At 36.5% G+C, this 22964-nt stretch overlaps 1 protein-coding gene across 1 annotated transcript; it reads right to left on the minus strand.

Moving 5' to 3' along the window:
- Positions 1–21487: 21487 nt before the first annotated feature.
- On the minus strand, positions 21488–22964 carry LOC126236357 (gem-associated protein 2-like). The gene has a single exon (XM_049945587.1). The coding sequence runs from the start codon at positions 22814–22816 to the stop codon at positions 22100–22102; it is 717 nt and encodes a 238-aa protein (XP_049801544.1). The 5' UTR covers positions 22817–22964; the 3' UTR covers positions 21488–22099.

Consider the following 22964-nt stretch of genomic DNA (forward strand, 5'->3'; position numbering starts at 1 on the left):
AGAAGGATGTAGGTTGCAGTAGGTACTGGGAGATGAAGAAGCTTGCACAGGATAGTGTAGCATGGAGAGCTGCATCAAACCAGTCTCAGGACTGAAGACCACAACAACAACAACAACAACAGTGGGAACAAAGAGCAAGGCTGAAGGTATCCAATAGTGAGCACAGAACGAGTCTACGGAGTGTAGTTGAATCACTTAGTTGATGAGTAACTCACAACAGTGCTACAATGCTAGTGATGTTGACACAAAGTGGAGTAGTTGCTATGATAAACTAAGCAAACATTTCATTAAATCTACAACAGAAGTTGCCAACGTTGACATTTCATCAGAAAGGAACCCAACGAACTTCATGGAGAGAGGAAGAAGTGGCAGATGAAACATTAGCATTTCTGCAAGATGAGTGAGTGGAATGTGTGATGTCGAATACGCTCAACAGTGTAGTAAATGTACATGATGATGATGATGATGATGATGATGGATGATGATGATGATGATGATGATGATAAGTGCTTAACAAGGGAATATGAGATTAAAAGAGGTATCGAGAAATATAGTACATCATCTTCGTCAGACAGGGAACCCCATATCCTCTTCTCCAATGAAATGTAGTAAAGGACAATTGTTGTCCAAGAAGCAAGTACTAAACATAATTACATACATGGAAGATCATCTGCAGCATAGTAAAAAAAAATGAATTATGAATAGATTAAGAATAAGTCCACAGCAGTATGACCATGTATTGCATAAGAAAAACTAAAGATATTCAAGGGAAGACAGAGCACACTTTTTACAATAACTGGTGTTTGCACGTTTCAAGGATGCTCAATACAATTTACAGGATGTGCACGATAGTGACCTACTACATTATGAACATTAAATTTCACACGGACATAGATTATAGTGATTTCATTTGAAGCAGTGGATGGTTGCATAACATCAAACAGTGCTACAGGACTGGAAGTTGTAATATAATGAAATTTCAAACAAAGTATCATCCTGACAATGCACAGCAAATTGCAGAATCAACTCAAAAACTTGTACATGCGATAAACAAAACTTATCCCATAGTTAGGTAAGGAATTTGTTTTTAGCTCTGACCAATTGGGATTTGAAGACGAAATGCACATGGAAGGAATCCTGGAAATTACAGATGCCAAGAATGTTGTATCAAGATCAGCTAACAACACCACCTTAACACATTAGTAAACAAATATGCCACCTGTTAATCCGGATGGTAAATTGCCTGGAAAGTTATTTACTGTGCTGCAAGAAGTTGGAGGTGCTGCACGATGCGAAATCTAACTTCCATACGAGACTTAAAATGTAAGTGAAGGAAAATGGCAGACACCCAGGTCCTGTCATTTTCAAGTCATGGGCATTCCAACCCTTATAATGTGTTCGGGTTGTAAAGGGACACCCTCCTCTAACATTATTTTTCCTCAACAGAAGCAGTTGATACCAAATATATTTTCAACTTTTTAAATAGGTTAATATTATCTCAGCTATTTTTCTAAAAGAATTTCATATGATTTTGTACATGATGTATTATATTTCAGGCTAAAAATCTGTAATAAGAAATTACTTATTTTTCGCTGTCACAATTGGTATGTAATGAATGTAATGAATGAACAGCTGAAATTATTTTCTTTTACAAACATATGAAATCGCAAAATATTTGGCACACTTAAAATTTATATTATTAATTATGGAATTTAGAGCTATTTATTATGTTCACTTCTTGGTTCACTTATAAAATAATAATATAAACTAATAAAAATTCATTTGTCAAGAGAATCTTTAAACCCTTTGGAACATTGTTAGTACCACAGAATGGATGAGTAGTAGTGGGCATGCTTCTGTTGTGACTGCATGTGTTTTTATTTTTGGCAATAACAACGTAATTTTTGGTTTTGTTGAAGTGGAAATTGTAGAGACAGTGTGATATAGAAAAATGCAAGATAAGTAAATCAACATAAAAACAGAAATTACTGCTCAGGCACTTGTTCAGAAGTTATTACATCAGTTGGAACCATGAGAACCTATAAGGTCAAAAATTTCAGCTTCAACAATCAGCCCCTAGACGTGAAGAACTGGAGCCAACTACAAGAAAAGAAGATAAGTAAAAAGTTTATTGGAAATCTCACTGCTCTCAAAACTTATTAAAAGAATTAACTGTAAAGACAGTGACAATCAACAAATGATGTGATGGAGTGGTAGATTACAGGGTCTATTTTGAACCACAAGAAATTTTGATGGTCTGACATCCACAGAAATAGTATTTTTCAAACTGCTCAGGTCTTTTGAGACCCTGTGTATTTTAACCTTCTTTATTACAGCAAATTCTGACAATATTTAATTTTCCAACAATTGAACTTGTGTGGGTGCAGTAAGGTGGGTATAAAGAAGTGAAATCACTGTTATTTTGAACAATGGAACATCTATTTCCGTGGAAAGGAGGGAAGGAGGAGTACGAGTAATTGTTTATCCTGCAGCCAAATCAGTCCGTAAAGTGAAGCACTTCTACTCGGGTCACTGGGTTACTACCTTTACTATTCATACGTTCTTTGCAAGATGATAAAATAGAAGATGTACTGATGAACATATCTGATAGTGAGAGAAGATGAAAATCATGTTTTGGAATACAGATCTTCATCTTCACTAGAAGGTGCAGATGATACACCAGAACAACATGGTAAGCAGTGCAGTTATGATCAAATTAATGGAAGACAGAACCGCTATCTCAACTGGCACAGCATGCAGCATGCACCTGATTCCAAGATCAACAACGCATGCCACTTCTCGCATCACAAATGAATGCTCAGCTTTCAAATATTTTCTTTCTCCATGAATTGAAAACATTATACCCACCCATTCTAATACTGAGGGAATGTGTTTATACACGGATAAGCGGAATAAATTATGTTTTTGACCTGGATGCTTACATATGTTTGTTGTTATTAGCATAAATTTAGACATCACATAATGAATCTTCCAAATGTTTATGGGATGAGTGTAAATGTCGTCCAGTTTTTAGAGATACAGTGTCACAAGAAACGTTCAAAAAGATATCAAGAGTTATTCGATTTGATGATGGTGAGACAAGACTACAAAGACATGAACAAGGTAATTTTGCACCTGTATGGGATTTGTGGGAGAAATGGGTAGAGATATTACTTAAAGTATACAATCCCAATATGTTTGTTAGTTACAGCAGATGAACAACTTCTTGTATTCAGGGGAAACTGTCCTTTCTGCCAGTATATGCCCAGTAAACTGGCAAAGTATGACATAAAATTTTGGGTACTTTGTCAGAACCAAACAAGTTATGTATGGAATATTCAGCCATATACTGGGAAATGACCAGGTAGTGCCTCTGAAAAGAATCAAGGTTAAGGGTAATAACTGACTTGTCTTATGGCTTGAAAGGGAGTAACATTACTTGCAACAACCTTTACAACTCCTACGAGCCAGGACAGATGCTGATGAAGAGAAATACCACAATGATTGGAACTGTGCGAAAAAAACAAGCCTTCCATTACACCAAAACTATTGCAGACCAGGGGGATTCCTAATTACACATCAACATTTGCTTTCACAAAGGACACAATGCTTGCAGCATACATCACAAAGAAAGAAAGAAAAAAAAAGTCTTACTGTGCAAAGCACACTCTGCACCACAATGCAAAAACCAGTAATGGCACCAGGAAGAAAACTCAATTTATTTTAAGACTACTATGCTACAAAAGGAGCTGTGGACACATTAGAGAAGATGGCGGGGAATTTTACAGTAAAAAAGAAGATAAACAGAAACAGATGGCTTATTGTTGTGTTCTCAGGTATCATCAACATATCAGCATGTAACTTATGTGGTATACAAGGCAACTCCCCTCCCCCCCCCCCCCCCCCCATGGATAGTAAACTCCAAACAGTGAAGAAGACTAATCCTAGAAACTTTTGCCAAGCAGATAATTCGTGTGTACATGAAGAGACTAGGATATCTTCGAAGAGGAAACTGTAGAGAGAAGAATATCATTTAATTCACCTAATAGGAAGAAAATGATCCAAGGAGTAAGAAGAGAGGAAGATGTCATCTATGTGGAAAATCTGATGATAAAAATTCAGTGAAATTTGTTAAATGTAAGGAACATCTTACATACACAAGTATAAACTGTAACCAGAAGTTAGGCATAGTGTAGTAAAACAAACACACACATAAGTATAATATTCAATTATTGAATTGTTGTACTATTCTATTATGCAGTTTGAATGATTAATACATTAAACTGTCTAAATTATAACTTTATTTATGACTTCAATACACTAATGTTAAAAGTATACCAACAGGAAAGACAAAAAACCAGGTCTTTTGACCTAAACATCTTAAGTATATGTGCAAAATACACGCCATAGTAGAGTTAAATTGCATGCATTGTAAATTCATGTTGTCTTTCTTTTATATTGCTGTGAATAAAACGGTATTAATGTGAAGGTTTCAAAACTGCCCATTTTGCTGCCATGTCTGTTATTTAAGTCAATTACATCATAACTTAGATTTTCAATGTATTTGTTTACTTTTAAATTCACTTACATTTTAAATGACCCCACATAGATTAATAACTGATTTAGCATCTCAACCTTAGCAACATATTTTTTTATGTTCATTACTTTTATCCTCCCAGCACAGCACCTGACAATACCAACTTTACATTAGGTAAATTCCTTCTTTCTCAATACTACATGTCAATGAGTAACACAGTTCACATTACTATGTGAGCCATTAAGAGTTAAGAATGTGAAAACTCACTAGTTCCATAATCTGGTACGCACTTCCTCAGTTTTTCTTGTTGTGTCTACTAAACTTTGATTTCACATTTGTGATTAACATGAGAATAGTCGCTAGATTATATGTGTATGTAAGTGTTGCAGAATAAATGTCACAGGAAAGATGAAATATGCAGAATGGGTGGAAGCAGAATAAGCTTGATGACAGAAATGATTAAATTCCAAACTTCAGCATTTTTGTATTTACTTTGTTCATGGTTAGAAACGTTTGAAATTTTAATGTGCTTTTTAAATCAAACTTGTTTTTATATTTCTTCTTCCACTACATGTGTAAGCACTGAAATTCTACAAAGCAGGTATTTTTTCATAAAAAGATATCACCTAAAAACAAAAGTGGGGCTAAATGCTATATGTCATGTTAACATTCCGAAGAAATTTTATTTACCAAAATGGAAAAAGATAACCAAGATTAACATATAGCAGGAGACATGTGAGAGAGAATACAAGAGAAATGCCATACAATTTGAATGAACCAGAGACTAAGATCAAGGAAAAAGAAATCAATGAGATTGCAAGTCATATCTGTTACCCATGGAAGGTGAGATGGAAGTGAGGGAAAGGGTAAATTTGAAGGAGAGGCTCAGGACATGTGGGGATAAAAAGAACAAAACAGAAATTCATGTAAATTAAGACCAGGTGGATGTCAGAAACTAAGTACATGCTACACATGATGTTCCCATTTGCAAAAATTCTGATACTGGTGCTACAAGTAAATTTCAAAAATCTCTTGTTATGAGTTATGCAAGGACTATGATAATGAACTACACTGGATGCTTTCCTTCAATGTGTTGTACTCTATTGGTAAAAACTCTGTGCCCATTTGTCCTCAAAAACAGTGATTATACGAGGCATGTTTTTTAAGTAAGTACCGTTTCGAAATTTAGAAAAAAAGACGTGCTAAGATATCTCAATAATTTTATTTTTACATGAAAGCCTGTACCTTAATCTACACATGGACGCCATTACAGTCTGATTATTCCTTGTTTACGTTGTGTACTGAGTGTTAAAGATGCCTCCGATAATCGTGAGTCCCGCCGACTGTGAAGTACGGGCTGTTATAAGATTTCTTAGTGCTAAAGTCCGAAAAGCGGTTGGTATCCATCGTGAGATCTGTGCAGTTTACAGAGAAAACATTATGAGCACTGGAACGGTAAGAAAGTGGGTGAGAGCATTTAAAGATGGCCGCAAAAATGTTCATGATGAACAACGGAGTGGGCGTCCTTTGGTTGTTAATAAAAGTTTGGTGCAGGAAGTGGACAATAAGTTGAGAGAAAACAGACGCTTTGCAATTTCCTCCTTGCGGCATGACTTTCCTAATGTTTCTCATAGTGTTTTGTATGGTGTTGTGACCGAGCACTTGAATTACTGAAAATTGTGTGCACGTTGGGTACCGAAAATGTTGATGGATGTGCACAAAACTGTTAGACAGTGCATTGACTTTCCCTGAGTGGTACCACAACAACGGTGATGATTTCTTAAGCCAAACTGTTACGGGCGATGAAACATGGGTGGCCTACGTCACACCAGAATCAAAGCAACAGTCCATGGAAGTTGAGCAAGGGCATCGTTTTGCTGCAAGACAATGCCCGTCCGTATGTAGTGAATCAGACCAAAGATATCATCACATCTTTTCGATGGGAAACTCTAGATCATCCTCCGTACAGCCCCGATCTTGCACCCAGTGACTACCAACTGTTCCTGCACTTGAAGAAACACCTGGGTGGTCAGCATCTTCAAGATGATGACGAAGTCAAAACAGTGGTGATGCAGTGGTTAACAAGTCAGGTGGCAGACTTCTATGAGGAGGGTATTCAAAAACTGGTACAATGTTATGACAATGGTTCAAATGGCTCTGAGCACTATGGAACTTAACATCTATGGTCATCAGTCCCCTAGAACTTAGAACTACTTAAACCTAACTAACCTAAGGACATCACACAACACCCAGTCATCACGAGGCAGAGAAAATCCCTGACCCCGCCGGGAATCGAACACAGGAACCTGGGCGTGGGAAGCGAGAACACTACCACACGACCACGAGCTGTGGACAAATGTTATGACAAGTGCCTCAATATTGACAGAAATTATGTAGAAAAGTAGATTAAGGTACAGGCTTTCACGTAAAAATAAAATTATTGAGTTATCTTAGCACGTCTTTTTTTAAATTTCAAAACGGTACTTACTTAAAAAAACACGCCTCATACTACTCAGTCCAAAAGTAGCATTTAAGCTACATGCAAATTTAATTTTATTTATTTATTTTTTTATAGCTGAGGGAATACACAGAACTCATGGTGCCTGACTGCAGTATTTGCTTTACAATATGTAAAGTACCACTTGTTTTAATCTGCATTTTCCCAGTAGTTTGCAGCATTTTCTCGAAGAAGCTGTTTGTCGCAGTGTCAGCATGTCTTTGAGAAATAAACAATTTCTGTTTGTGTACATAGTTTTCAATGCGAATGTGTTTAAAACAATATTAATGAATAAGTGGGAGTTCATTTCATCACAGCAATTCAGTGATGTAACACTAGAACTACATTCAGCAATGACCTATAATTTCATTGAACATGTTCTAAAATTTTGGTGAATAATATTATTTTTTTAAATTTAGTATTTTAATCTCATTTAATCCCAAAACAATGCACTGGCCACCAATATAAATCCAAGCTGATGACAGAGGTGGTCATCTAGTACAGAAGGCAGGGTATTTGCATGTTTCTCTTCCATTACGCACCAGATCCTATTAGCGATATAGTGAAAGTAGGTATCAGCAGGCAACTTTGGGGTTGTGGAGTGCAAGAGACAAGCTTTTGCAGCAGAAATAGGTAAACTGAAGATGCGCTCTTCTATGGCTAGGAAATGGGCTAATGATCCCACAACGAAACCAGGATTTCATAGCGGTGGAATACTGAGGAAAACTCAAAAGGTTTAATTAGAGTGCACTCAGAATAGAAGGCTAAGTTTAGAATTAAAGCATGAAAATGGGTTTGGCTAGCATCATAAAACTTCACCATGACTACAATTTTCCAATGATGTGTCCCACAACATAAACTAATCTCCAAACACCATCCTCATAAGATTTTTGTTGGTATCCAAAATGGCCTTGTCGTATCACATGTATTACCAACTCCTCACTATACATTTCACCTTACTCATCGACTTTGGATCAATTAACACCCTGTGTAGTCATGGGCCACTGTTTGCTCCACTGACGTTAATTTTATATTCACTAATTCTTTATCATTCGGAAAGTGGTCATAGGCATCTATGGTTGGATATGTCACTTCTTACTGTGTCACACTAAGGCAGAGTAATGGATACTGTAAATCATTTCTCCCTCTAGCATTATATTTATGAATGTTACTGTTATTTTCAAATTGCTTGACTGCACACAACAAACTTCATAGAGTAGTAGATGTGCTATGAGGCTGCTGTCAGCAAGCCCAACTATTCAAAGAGCTGTCTTCAAGAGGTTCTAGAGTGGACACCATTTGTTATCCTTATTATATGCTTCTGTGTGCTTTTGTTCTCAACGATGAATTATGCCCGATTCTGCCAAAATCTGATATTATCCAAAATACAAAAGTTGCAGACTTTAGACATTTAAGATCTGTAATTCTCAACTTCCAGTTGGGATACTAGTCAATTTAAAGTCCTAAGCATATAGAATATTCTATTTCATTTACTGATTTACATTATATGTTATTTCTAACTGTGTGGGCACACTGAATGTGTGTATTATAGAAATGACATCATGTAACACCTTAAGCTGCTCCTCAATTTACTCTTCATGGAAAGTGACGCGGACCTTGATCAAGCGTGACTTCCTTTTAACTGTACAGTATATGTTACATTGCATTTAGGAACTTTCGGGTAATTAAACATGTATCAATAATTACAGATTTCTGTAGTTGTATATATACGTTTGGATGTAGCTGTATTGCATTGATGTACTGATGGATATTGTGTGGTATGACTCCTGTAGTTGATAGTACAATTGGTACAATGTCAACTTTATCCAGATGCCACATGTCCTTGACTTCCTCAGCCAGTTGGATGTATTTTTCAATTTTTCTCCTGTTTTCTTCTGTATAGTTGTTGTATTGGGTATGGATATTTCGATTAGTTGTGTTAATTTCTTCTTTTTATTGATGAGTATGATGTCAGGTTTGTTATGTGGTGTTGTTTCATCTGTTATAATGGTTCTGTTCCAGTATAATTTGTATTCATCATTCTCCAGTACATTTTGTGTTGCATACTTGTGTGTGGGAATGTGCTGTTTTATTAGTTTATGTTGTATGGCAAGTTGTTGATGTATTATTTTTGCTACATTGTCATGTCTTCCGGGGTATTCTGTATTTGCTAGTATTGTACATCCGCTTGTGATGTGATCTACTGTTTCTATTTGTTGCTTGCAAAGTCTGCATTTATCTGTTGTGGTACTGGGATCTTTAATAATATGCTTGCTGTAATATATGGTGTTTATTGTTTGATCCTGTATTACAATCATGAATCCTTCCGTCTCACTGTATATATTGCCTTTTCTTATCCATGTGTTGGATGCATCTTGATCGATGTGTGGCTGTGTTATATGATACGGGTGCTTGCCATGTAGTGTTTTCTTTTTCCAATTTACTTTCTTCGTATCTGTTGATGTTATGAGATCTAAAGGGTTGTAGAAGTGGTTATGAAATTGCAGTGGTGTAGCCGATGTATTTATATGAGTGATTCCTTTGTGTATTTTGCTAGTTTCTGCTCGTTCTAGAAAGAATTTTCTTAAATTGTCTACCTGTCCATAATGTAGGTTTTTTATGTCTATAAATCCCCTTCCTCCTTCCTTTCTGCTTAATGTGAATCTTTCTGTTGCTGAATGTATGTGATGTATTCTATATTTGTGGCATTGTGATCGTGTAAGTGTATTGAGTGCTTCTAGGTCTGTGTTACTCCATTTCAATATTCCAAATGAGTAGGTCAATATTGGTATAGCATAAGTATTTATAGCTTTTGTCTTGTTTCTTGCTGTCAATTCTGTTTTCAGTACTTTTGTTAGTCTTTGTATATATTTTTCTTTTAGTTCTTCTTTAATATTTGTATTATCTATTCCTATTTTTTGTCTGTATCCTAGATATTTATAGGCATCTGTTTTTTTTTATCGCTTCTATGCAGTCGCCGTGGTTATCCAATATGTAATCTTCTTGTTTAGTGTGTTTTCCCTTGACTATGCTATTTTTCTTACATTTGTCTGTTCCGAAAGCCATATTTACATCATTGCTGAATACTTCTGTTATCTTTAGTAATTGGTTGAGTTGTTGTTTTGTTGCTGGCAGTACTTTTAGATCATCCACAATAGCAAATGTGTGATTTTGTGTTGGTATCTTCCATTAATATTATATCCATAATTTGTATTATTTAGGATGTTGGATAGTGGGTTCAGAGCAAGGCAGAACCAGAAAGGACTTAATGATTCTCCTTGGTATATTCCATGCTTAATCTGTATTAGCTGTGATGTGATAATATTTGAATTTGCTTGGATATTAAGTGTGGTTTTCCAATTTTTCATTACTATGTTTAGGAACTGTATCAATTTAGGTTCTACTTTGTATATTTCCAATATTTGTAGTAACCATGAGTGGGGTACACTATCAAAAGCTTTTTGGTAATCAATGTATGCGTAATGTAGCGACCTTTGTTTAGTTTTAGCTTGATATGTCACCTCTGCATCTATTTCTTCATTTATAATTTTGTTCTGTGTTGTATGTGTCATTAATTTCTGTGTAATGACTGAAGTTATTATTTTGTATATTGTTGGTAGGCATGTTATGGGGCGATATTTAGCCGAGTTTGCTGTGTCTGCTTGATCTTTAGGTTTCAGATAAGTTATTCCATGTGTAAGTGTATCAGGGAATGTGTATGGGTCTGCAATGTAACTGTTAAATAATTTAGTTAGATGTGAATGTGTTGAGGTGAACTTCTTTAGCCAGAAATTTGCTATTTTATCTTTTCCAGGGGCTTTCCAATTGTGCATAGAATTAATTGCTCGGGTGACTTCATGTTGCAAAATTATCACTTCAGGCATTTGTGGTATCATCTTGTATGTGTCTGTTTCTGCTTGTATCCACCGTGCATGTCTGTTATGTTGTACCGGGTTTGACCATATGTTGCTCCAGAAGTGTTCCATGTCGGTTATGTTTGGTGGATTGTTTATTTTAATGTGTGTGTTATCTATTGTCTGGTAAAATTTCTTTTGGTTTGTATTGAATGTTTGGTTTTGTTTCCTTCTATTTTCACTTTTTTTGTATCTTCTAAGTCGTTTGGCCAATGCTTGTAACTTCTGCTTCTTTTCATCTAATTGCTCTATCGCTTCTTGTTGTGAGATTTTACCTAACCTTTCTCGTTTTTTGTCTGACATTTCATTTCTTATAAATTGTGTTAGCTGTCCGATGTCTTTTCTCAGTTTTTCTATTCTGATCCGTAGCCTGTGTTGCCATGCTGGTTTTGTGGGTTTCTTCTGTGTATCGGTTGGTTCTGATCTCTGCCTAGTGTGTATATTTAGTGTAATGAGTGCTCCTATATAAACCAGTAGTTGTAACTCTTCCATAGTTGTATTTTCATTTATTTTGTTGTGTATGATTGTGTTGATAGTTGTTATTGTTGTTTCGACTTGTGGGTTATTTGGTGGTCTATGCAAGAATGGTCTAATGTCTGTATTTGTGTCTTTGTATTCTATATATGTCAGCTGAAATTTTTCTTCTATATCTAACATGTGTGTCACTTCGTGTTCTATTTGTGCTTGTTCTGGAGGCTGTCGCAAGATTTCGTTTTCCTCTGATTGTTTAATTGATGCGTGTTGTTCTTTGTTTGTTTGCTCTGGGATGCTCGAGTCCATTACTGTATTTTCTTCTTCTTCTGATTGCACATTATTTTGTTCTAGTATTTGTTGTTTGATGTTTTCTAATTCTGACTAGGGTATCCTGTTATTTTTTATTATTAGACGGATCTGATCAGCTAGTCGTTGTTCTGTTAAAAATTTTAATTCTGGGTACCTGGTAATAAATGTTGTGTATACTTGTGATCTGTATCCAGTTGTGTTGGTTCCTAAGTTTGTTGCTTGGTAATAACAGAACATGAGGTGTCGGTTAACTTCATCTGACCATCTCATCCTCTGTCTTTGTTTTCCTTCTAGGGTGGTTGCAGGAAGCATATCCTGCAAAACACCCCTATTTGTATTTAAATCATTTTCCGTGTGGCTAGCAGTGTCGTTACCATTGTGGACAGGCATAGGGTTCAAGCGCCATCCCCGACCATGACAGCGCTTGTCCGAGGCTTCATTAGTTCTGTCCTGAATCAACTAATCACACTAAAAGGGGGGTTAGCCCTGTTAGTGGTTTGTTCTTTTCATCGCCTTTTACGACTGGCAGAACATACCGGAGGCCTATTCTTTTCCTGGGCCTCCACGGGGTTTATTATTATTATTATTATTATTATTATTATTATTATTTTACTTGAGATATTGTTAACTCCTTGTCAGGTTTTGGTTCTGAGTGAGTTAATTACATTCTTAATTTCTTTGGCAAAATGTGGAGTAATATTTTGCCTTAGGTGAGATATTCTTTCTTGTATATGTTCCATTGTTATATTCAGTGAACTGTCACGGCCAATCTTATGAGCTACTTCAATAAAGTGATTATTAAGTGTATTGGCAACCTGACTGTTATAATTTATTATATGTCCATTTTCTTTAACAACAAATCCTCACATTCCTATGCTGATTTCCCAGTTTCTCTTTAAAGTATTGCCGAGACAGATTTAATTTTATTGTACAACTTATTCACTTCTGACGTTATACAGAGTATGTAATCACTCCTATTTGTCCATTATTTCTATGGCCTCTTTAACTGTTGGCTCATATTTTAGACATCTGACCCAACTGTGGCCCTCCTGAAGAAATCTGGTCCACCAAAGGATGCCATGAAAAATCATGGGAGCTCGAGCTCCTAGACCTCCCAGGTTGTACAGATTACTTAAAGTCCACGAGGAAAGTATTCCACTGAGACCAATTGTTTACACTACTGGCTCTCCTACCTACAAGCTAGACAGATACTTAACAAAGAGAATGACTCTGATAGCTGGCTGCCGCAAGTATCACATTGAAAACTCTCAGCTGTTCATTGAGAAAGTTAAACAGATCAAAATCGGCCCATACAATATTTTAGCCATCCTGAATGTGGTCTCACTATTTACAAAAGTTCCTGTGGGGATAGACTGACAATGCTGGCAGAGCATTTCCCTCCTGAAACGGTAAAGTTGTTCCAACATTTTATGATGGCCACCTACTTCTTCTATGGTAGTAAGTTTTATGAATGACAGATGGAATGTCTATGGGTACTCCATTGTCTCCAGCAGTAGCCAACTTTTTTTTATAGAACATTTTGAGGAATGTGCACTAAGTCTGACTTCTCTTTGTCCATATTCATTTTATTATTATGCTGATGAAACGTTTATGGTCCGGCCACACGGTGTAGAAGCTCTTTTGCACTTCCTTGAAGATATAAACAGTAATACATAAACATCCAGTTCACTGTTATGACAGACAGAAGGAAAACTGTCATTTTTTGACATTTTGGTACAACTAAAGTCAGATGGACGTCTTAGTCGCTCTGTGTAATGCAAGCTGGGGCACACTGATTTATATCTCACTACCCAGAGTTTTCATTACTCAGTCCACAAGAGAGCCATTTTAAGTACATTAGCACGTGGTTATGGTTCACGTGATACGAAGCCATACTCCTTCAAGAAAAAAATGTTGAACATTCACATGATGGGGCACCAATGATACTACTACTTTTCTGCATCGCTACAGCCAGCAAAATTGGCAGAGTACTGGCAAGGCAAGATGTAAAATCTATTTTCTGACTTACTAAGAGATAAAGGAGATACTATGCCATTTTAAGAACAGTCTCAGCCTGAGGATACCTGGGATTTACAGTTTCCCTTGTGGACATGGAAGCAATTACAATTGTAAGCCCACCAGTACCACTTCTGGCTGCTGTACAGACATCAACAGCACATTAAAAACTGAGAACTTGAAAAACCTGCAATTACTGAGCACAGCCTTACAATGAGGTGAAAAAAAAGGAAAAAAAAAGGGTTGAAATGGCTCTGAGCACTATGGGACTTAACTTCTGAGGTCATCAGTCCCCTAGAACTTAGAACTACTTAAACCTAACTAACCTAAAGACATCACACACACCCATGCCCAAGGCAGGATTCGAACCTGCGACCATAGCGGTCGCGCAGTTCCAGTCTGTAGCACCTAGAACCGTTCGGCCACCCCGGCCGGCAGGTGACAAAAGTCATGGGATATATCCTAATATTATATCGGAACACCTAATGCCCAGCGTAGTGCAGCAACTCAATGTCGCATGAACTCCACAAGTTGTTGGAAGCTCCCTGCACAAATACTGAGTCATACTGCCTCTACAACCATCTATAATTGCAAAAGTGTTACCTGTGCAGGATTTTGTGTACAAACTGAACACTTGATTATGTCTCATAAATGTTCAGTGGGTGGTCAAATCATTCACTCGAATTGTCCACAATGTTCAAACCAGTCACAAACAATTGCCATCCAGCAACACGGTGCATTGTCATCCATAAAAATTCTATCATTGTTTGTGAACATGAAGTCCATGAATGGCTGCAAATGGTCTCCAAGTAGCTGAAGATAACCATTTCCAGTCAACGATCGGTTCAGTTGGACAAGAGGACCCAGTCCATTCCATGTAAACATAGCTCACACCATTGTGGAGCCACCACAAGCTCACACAGTGCTTTGTTGACAACTTAGGTCCATGGCTTTGTGAGGTCTGCACCACATGCAGACCCTACCATCAACTCTTAACACTTGAAATTGGGACTCCTCTGACCAAGCAAAGGTTTTCCAGTTGTCTAGGATCCAACCAATATGGTCATGAGCCCAGGAGACAGGCTCCAGGCGACGTGCTGTTAGCACAGGCACTTACGTTGGTTGTCTGCTGCCATACCCCATTCATTAATGTCAAATTTCACAGCGCTGTCCTAATGGTTATGTTTATCGCATGACCCACATTGATTCCTGTGATTATTTCATGCAGTGCTGCTTGTTTGTTACCACTATACATAAGCACTGCTGCTCTTGGTCGTTAAGCGAAGGCCATTGGCCTCTGATTTGTCTATGGTAAGAGGTAATGCCTGAAATTTGGTATTCTTGGCACACTGTTGGCACTGATCCTGGAATATTGAATTCTCTAACAATTTCTGAGATGGAATGTCCCGAGCTCCATCTACCATTCCACGTTCAAAGTATCTTAATTCCTGTCATGTCATCATAATGACACCAGAAACATTTTCACATTAATCACGTAAGTACAAATGATAGCTCCACCAGTGCACTGCCTTTTATACCTTGTGTACATGATACTACTACCATTTGTGTATGTGCATACTGCTATCCCATGACTTTTATCACCTCAGTGTACAAGCAAACACAAAATATTGTTTGAAAAAAACAAAAGTTTTGCCCCATGTTGCTATAAGGATGTGTGAGGAGAGCTTCAGCTGTGACAGTCAACATAATCTTAGCAGTGCATGGAAGTATGCTGAATAGGCAGAGATAATCGTCACAATGTTTATGCTACTATGTGAGTGGTGGAGCAGCACAGACAATGACAGCACCTATGACATCATTATGTAATTACCGACAACTCAAAAGCCATTTGTGGGTCATATAAGGCGACCACATAAACTGTTTCGACAGTCAGTTGCTCTTGATGGAGACAATGGAGGTAATCGTCAAAAGTTCAAGGTTTTACTCTGAACTGACATGGCAAGAAGTCTGAGAATGTTTTATGCACCAAATATACTTTACAATCATTTCTTAAATATAGTAGAAAGTATATATTTGTTCCCATATAATAAGCCCAGTCTATCCTGAAATATACATCACTACGAAAGGTAAGGGAGACTTAAATATGCCGTCAATAAACTCCTGTTTAAGAAAGGTGATAGAAAATATATCAAAACTACTGTCCTCTCTCACTGTTGGCATCTTTTTCCAAAATTTTTGAGCAACAGTATTATCCTCAGCAAATCATAGCTTGGATTTCAAAAGAGTTGCTCTACAGAGAATGTTATTTACATGTTCAATCACAAAATTTTATAAGAATTAAATAATCATTCAGTGCCAGCTGATATTTTTTGCGACCTATGTAAGGCATTTGACTGTGTGAATCGTGGTATTCTTCCAGACAAACTGAAGTTTTATGGGATTGATAGTATAGCCAACCAATGGCTGTCATATTAGTCCAAAAGAATGCAGAAAGTTGTACTTAGTAATTCAACCAATGTAGTCTGTGGACATTATTCAGACTGAGGAGAAGTCTCGCATGGGGGTTTCACAAGGATCAATCTTATGTTCAATACTGTTCTTTATATACATATAAATTATCATTTGTCTAATATACAACAAGCAGAATTAGTTGTTTTTCCAGATGATGCTAGTGTTTGGGCATCAGTCTATGCATACATTCAGAAACAGGATAAATGGTACTCAATGTTCATAAAAGTGTCATTGACTGGTTTTCTGTGAATGGTCTCACTCTCAATTTCAAAAAGACACAACATATTCAGTTCTCCTTATCTAGGGGTACTACACCAATAATAAAGTGTAACACATGGTGAAGAAATAACAAATAAGGTGCAAACATTAAAAATCTTGGGTGTTCATACTGATAAGAATAGAAAATGGAGAAAAGCACATCTGTGAACTACTAGAAAAACTTACTTCAGCCACATTTGCACTTGGTATCATTGCAAATCTTGCGGTAAGACAAACCAGTAAATTGATGTACTTCGCAGATTTTCATTCAATAACGCCATATAGAATAATGTTCTGGGGTAATTCTTCTGTAGGAAATAAAGTTCTCATTGTGCAAAAATGTGCTGCAAGAATTAAATGTGGTGTTCACTCACTATTACCTTGTAAACATCTATTTTAGCAGTTGGGCATTCTGATTACTGCTTCACAGTATATTTATTTCCTGATGAAGTTTATAGTAAGTAAGTCCATTCAGTTCAAAAGGAAAAATGATGTGTATAAATACACCAGAAGGAAAAATGACTTTCATTAATCCACATTAAGTTTATCTTCAGTACAAGAAAGGATGCAGAATGCAGCAACTAAAATTTTTGATAACTTACCAGTGATTTAAAATGTCTGACTGACAGCAAAGTAAAATTTGAAACCAAACTGAAAAAACTTCTCCTCAACAAGTCCTTCTATTCTGTAGAATTTCTATTGTTGTAATGTGTAAAGGTGGTGTGTAGGCATTCCAAACTCATTATCTTCATATTTTTTTAATAAAAAACAATCTTATAAATTTTCCGCATGCAGGCACATTTGAAAATTAATTTGTGATGTGAATCTAAAATGACTCATCCTACATCATTAAGATTTACCTTGCAACATGAAACTAACAACTGTAGATTATTTTTCTGGTAGTAGCAAATCAGAAGCACAGGCTTCCAGTTTTTGATGTAACCAGAAACCACTGGTGTCATTGGATTTGAACTTCATTTTAAATTGTACATATAATTCCTTTGTTGTCCATATTTCACCAACAACAATGGCTTGCTAATCAATATTCACAATACAGATTCCTGTACTTATATGCTATCCAGACATCTAGTATAATCAATTACATCAACTTTCTTTTGATGTTCTAAATCATTTACACAGAAAGAGAGTTTAACTTTTTTGTCCTCTCAAGATCATGATGCATAACAGTACAGTTATTCATACAAGGAACTTCTATGTGTGCAAATAATCTGGACCACTTTTGTAGAAGTCTTTCCAAATGATCACAAGAATTCTGACACTGTTGGCAGTGATCCAGCCCCTTATATTTTTACTTATCAACACAGCCCATTTACCTTCTCCCTTCCTGTTAAAAGTGTAGGTCATGTCATTTATTTATTTACATTTTCTTCGCGTGGAACCATCGTAATGATGGCTTTTGCAAACGTCAGATTTAATACTATGGTTATATTTACTCTTGTAAAATACACTATATTCTGTAGCTGTTGCTTCTTATGTCTATTTTTTACATTTATCACATTACAACTGATATGCTAATGCCTCATGTTAAATCACTATCTTAAAATTCGTTGAAAGAATATAAACATTTTCCATTTAGAAATGATTTTAATTTTGTTTTAAAACCATTTCCCGTGTACGTTCTTAGAGAGTCTGGTAGCTTGTTATACCAAATCAAACCACTGATATATGGACTTCTATCAGTCATTTTTAACGTTGTTCTGTTACGGAAATAGCTACACTTTGTTCTAGTGTTGTGATCATGAACATCACTGCCCTTGATAACTTCTGTTGGTTGACTTATAAAAAATACAACTATTTTGAAGATGCACAGAGAATATATTGCCATTGTGCTGCACAAACACTTTACGACATGAATCTCTATGTCCCATCCCATGTATATGTCTTATTGCTCTTTTCTGTAGTAGTAGTATTCTTTTTAAATGTTCATCAGCTGCACAGCCCCATAGTTCAAATCCATATCTGAGAAAGGGGTAAAGTGTTCCATAATATACTAATTTCAGTGCTTGGCTATGAACTATCTTTGTGAGCTGGCTGAGGAGATATACGGCACTACTGACTTTTCCGCATACGAAATTCATGTGGTGTGTGATGTTTATGCTTATCTCCCAATATCAGCATCAGTGAATTAAGTCTTATAAATATAAGCAATTCTGAATTAGCATCTCATTATTGCCACAGTGTTTGTAAAAATGGTGGAGTATGCATATACACTAGGGCTGGGATGCAGTATAAAGTTAGATCTGAAACATACCATCTAAATATCGAGCAACATTTTGAATCATGTGCCATAGAGCTACAATCTGAGAAGAAATGTAAAAAATTACTTGTCATATCAATATACAGGTCGCCACTTGATGACAAAATCATATTTTTTTTTTTTAAATTTGGAAGCAGTGATAAGCATTTTGTACAACAATGAAGTGAACTTATTACTACGTGGGGATTTTATCATCATCCTGTTAATTGAAAATGAAGAAAAAAGACAGCTTTTGAGAATCCTAAACAGCTTTCACATGAAACCACTCTTCATGGATCCCACTAGAATAACAGAGTCATCTTCATCCCTATTAGATAATATTTTTACAAATATTGAAAATAATTTTACTGAGGCACAAAACGTAAATTTAGGTCTTTCAGACCACAACACACTAGCAACATGCATAAATTCTTCTGTACCTGAGGTGGTTAAACACAAGTGGGAATATAAAAGGCAATTCTACCCGGAAAATGTTAATGGAAAACTGTAGACCAATAGCTTTTTTATGTGTATTTTCAAAAATAATAGACTTATGAAAAATATCATTACAAATTACCTTGAAAAATTCAATCTCTTGTCTGTAAACCAACACGGTTTTCGCAAAGGCGTGAGTATAGAAACAGCAATTACCCAATTCATCGAAAAAATTGTAATAGGACTTGACACAAACAACAGTACAGTAGGAATAAACTTGGACTTATCGAAGGCATTTGATACTGTTGATCATAATATCTTGCTAGACAAACTAGAAGCTATAGGTACACAAGGAGTTGCATTAAAACGGTTTCAGTCATATCTCCACAATAGAAAAAGGGAAGTGGAAATTACCTCAGCAAACAATAAAAACCAAAGCACTGTGTACAGATCGGACATGCAGACTGTACCAATCTGAGTACCTCAGGGCAACATTCTAGGACCTCCTTTATTTCTAAAAACAAAGATGATGTGACTTACCATACGAAAGCGCTGGTAGGTCGATAGACACACATACAAACACAATCATACACACAAAATACTAGCTTTCGTAACCAACGGTTGCTTCATCAGGAAAGAGGGAAGGAGAGGGAAAGACGAATGGATGTGGGTTTTAAGGGAGAGGGTGAACCTCAAAATTCGAAAAAACAAATTGAAAGGGTAGCTGTCATAAAATTCTTAGGTGTGTCAATTGATGAAATTTTAGACTGGAAACCCCACATTCTCTACCTCATTAACAAGTTAACCTCTGCTTGCTTTGCATTACGCATGTAGTAGAGAGTGTAGCAATACTGCCTACTTTGCTTACAACCATTTGGCTATCACATATGGCCTAATCCTCTGGGTCATAATAAGGCAAACATGAAAACCACATTCACCTTAAAGAACGAGCTGTTAACAATAATTTCAAACAGTACAAGGCTAACACATTCCAAACAGTTATTTGAACACCTAAATATTCTACCCTTGCCATGCCTCTATATAAAAAAGGGTTGTTAACATAAAAATGCACATTGATAATTATAAAACCAACTCAGATCTTCATTCCTACAATACAAGAATGTGCAATGACATCCACATAAAAAGAGTAAATAAGGTTTTAACACAAAAACCAAACCAACATTCAAGGTACTATTTTGTACAACAAACCTCCAACCATCTAAAAGAAATAAAAACATTGTCAAGGAAGCAATATTTAAGTTCTTGATGAGCAACTGCTATTATAGTATAAATGAATATCCGCAGAAACCTTGTAGCAAGTAACTATCATCATTTACTATATGTTAACAGTACCAAAAGTCAAATGCTTACCAGAGCCTCAATGTTAATTTTTCTGAACAAAAGTGTTAAATAAATTTTTTACTTGTAATGTATTTCATGTGAAATATTCTTCTCATACTATTATATTATTACAGCAATCAAAAGTTGTAAAAAGTATTGTGATGGGTACAATGAACCATTGTATTATGTAGGAAACTGTACACCTGTATCTTATTTTTGTTATACTATGTTCTTTGACAAAATCGATACAATGTACATTGTCACTGGATGAATTAACTACTACTGCTACTACTATTACTATTACTACAACAGCAACTGGCACAGCACCAACGTGAGCTTCATCGTAAGTCAGCAGCAATTTGGTCAGTTCCTGGTTAACAGTGACATAACTCATCTTATCAAACCAAGTGGCAGAGTCAGTACTAGTTTTATACTATCACACCACAGAGCACACGATGATAATGACTGGTTTGCGGGGCACTCAACTGCACGGTCATCAGCACCCATACAAAGTCCCACTTTTTTCACAATCCCAATTTTTTTTTACCCAGTCCAATCTAGCCACTATCACAAATGATGATGAAATGATGAGGACAACACAAACATCCCGTCCCCGGGCAGAGAAAATCCCCAACCCGGCCGAGAATCGAACCCAGGACCCTGTGATCCAGGGGCAGCAACGCTAGCCACCATGGGCTGCAGACAGAGCAGACAATGTTACATGAACGAATGCAATTTCATGCTTTACAACATGAGCAATCTGTTATAGTAATATTATAACTGAACTTTCCAATGAAAATTACTTCCACTACTACTAAAATTGCTTGGTTCCCATAACCCATATAACTATAGGTGTAAAATGAAGTGTGGTAAGCACAAAATTCACTGGCGGCTCTGTCGTCAATTCAACAAAAAGGGAACTATACTAATGACCTGACAAATGCAAATGAATTTGGAAAAGTAAGAGAACTGTTGACTTCCTTTTAGAAGAAAATATATTATGCTGGACATAAAATAGCATACATGGTTACATGGAGAATCCACAAACACCATAATATTCATTTACTTTTTAACACAGGGCTGGCTGTCCTAACATTTTAACTTCAGGCATTCTTGACTTGGTGAAATTGGGTCATCAAATGCATTACATTACAATAAGTTGCATTGCCTTATTATATAAAATCAATCACAACAACAAATTATTGAAAAGTAACTGCGTTGATCGATTAAATTAATAATGATATTTGACACGGTATTTTAATATTTTAGGGCAGTTCAGTCTTTAAAATTGTTGTCTTTATAAATCACTACTACTCAACTCCAAGATGTCATAAGTTTTAGTCCGAATCACACTGCGTGAGTACAAAGAGTGTGCTTCCTTTTAAAATTCAATTCGTAACAAACCAACACTACCGACTACTCATAGTTGTGAACCTGATTAATACTACTAGAAAAACGTCCAGATCTACAAACACATTCACGTGCCACGTAGGTCATTGTAGATTTGTATGAGAAACACACTCGCATCTTTGTTTACGCAGATTTCTTTCACTGAAGTTTTAGAAATGTGTGCAAGTTATAGTAAACTATCATTCACTTACTATGTCTGCAAGATCCATTTGACGGAAATAGTTGGCAACTAAACAGATTAACAGATTTAATGATATTACTACGGGCTCTTCCGCATTTGACACTTCATAAGCACGAATTCTTGCACATTCCCGCGCTAACGTGCGAAGACTGCTACAACTTTCTGGGGTGAGTGGTAACTCCAAGCATGCCATTAAAGCATATATCCACCGTCCTTGATACTTGGTCAGTCGTTCCGAATTCGACAGCCATTCTGCATTACACTGCAGCAGCCACTCCACCAAACGTTGAGGCAGTGGCAAAACGACACTCACCAACGGGGGTGTTTTGTATTCTACACAAACATCGTACCAAGCTTTCTCGTCGCCTATTTGTGGTACTTTCACGGCACTTTCTTGTGGTGGTTTTCTCTTCCTGTATTTTGACATCTTCTGCCTCATGGCTGAAAATGTTGCAATTTGTTGTTGTTGCCATTCTAAATCAGGCAAGAATTGCCGAGGGACCTTCTTACACTCAGGCAATATATTGACAACAGCTCTGTTTTTCAGTTTCGCCTTATCAATAACCGCAGTCACAACGTCGTCGCATTTCGAAGCTTCCCAACGAACCTGCTGCAAATACTCCAGCCCATCACTTGGATCTGCAGAAGGATCAAAGTTTTCTGGAAGGTCGTCCACAACGAAAGCCTTTTTCAGGAACTCATTTTTATCACCCATTTTAACAAAAATAAAACTATGTGGACATCTCTCATGGAACTACACACATCTCAAGAAATGTATCTCCGGAAGTTCTGATCTACGCACGCTGTAATGCACTAGCTCTAACTAGTGGTGGGCAGGAAATCGCGTATCTGTTAGAAATCAC

The sequence above is a fragment of the Schistocerca nitens genome, chromosome 2 (assembly GCF_023898315.1).
Source record: "Schistocerca nitens isolate TAMUIC-IGC-003100 chromosome 2, iqSchNite1.1, whole genome shotgun sequence".
Taxonomy (NCBI): domain Eukaryota; kingdom Metazoa; phylum Arthropoda; class Insecta; order Orthoptera; family Acrididae; genus Schistocerca; species Schistocerca nitens.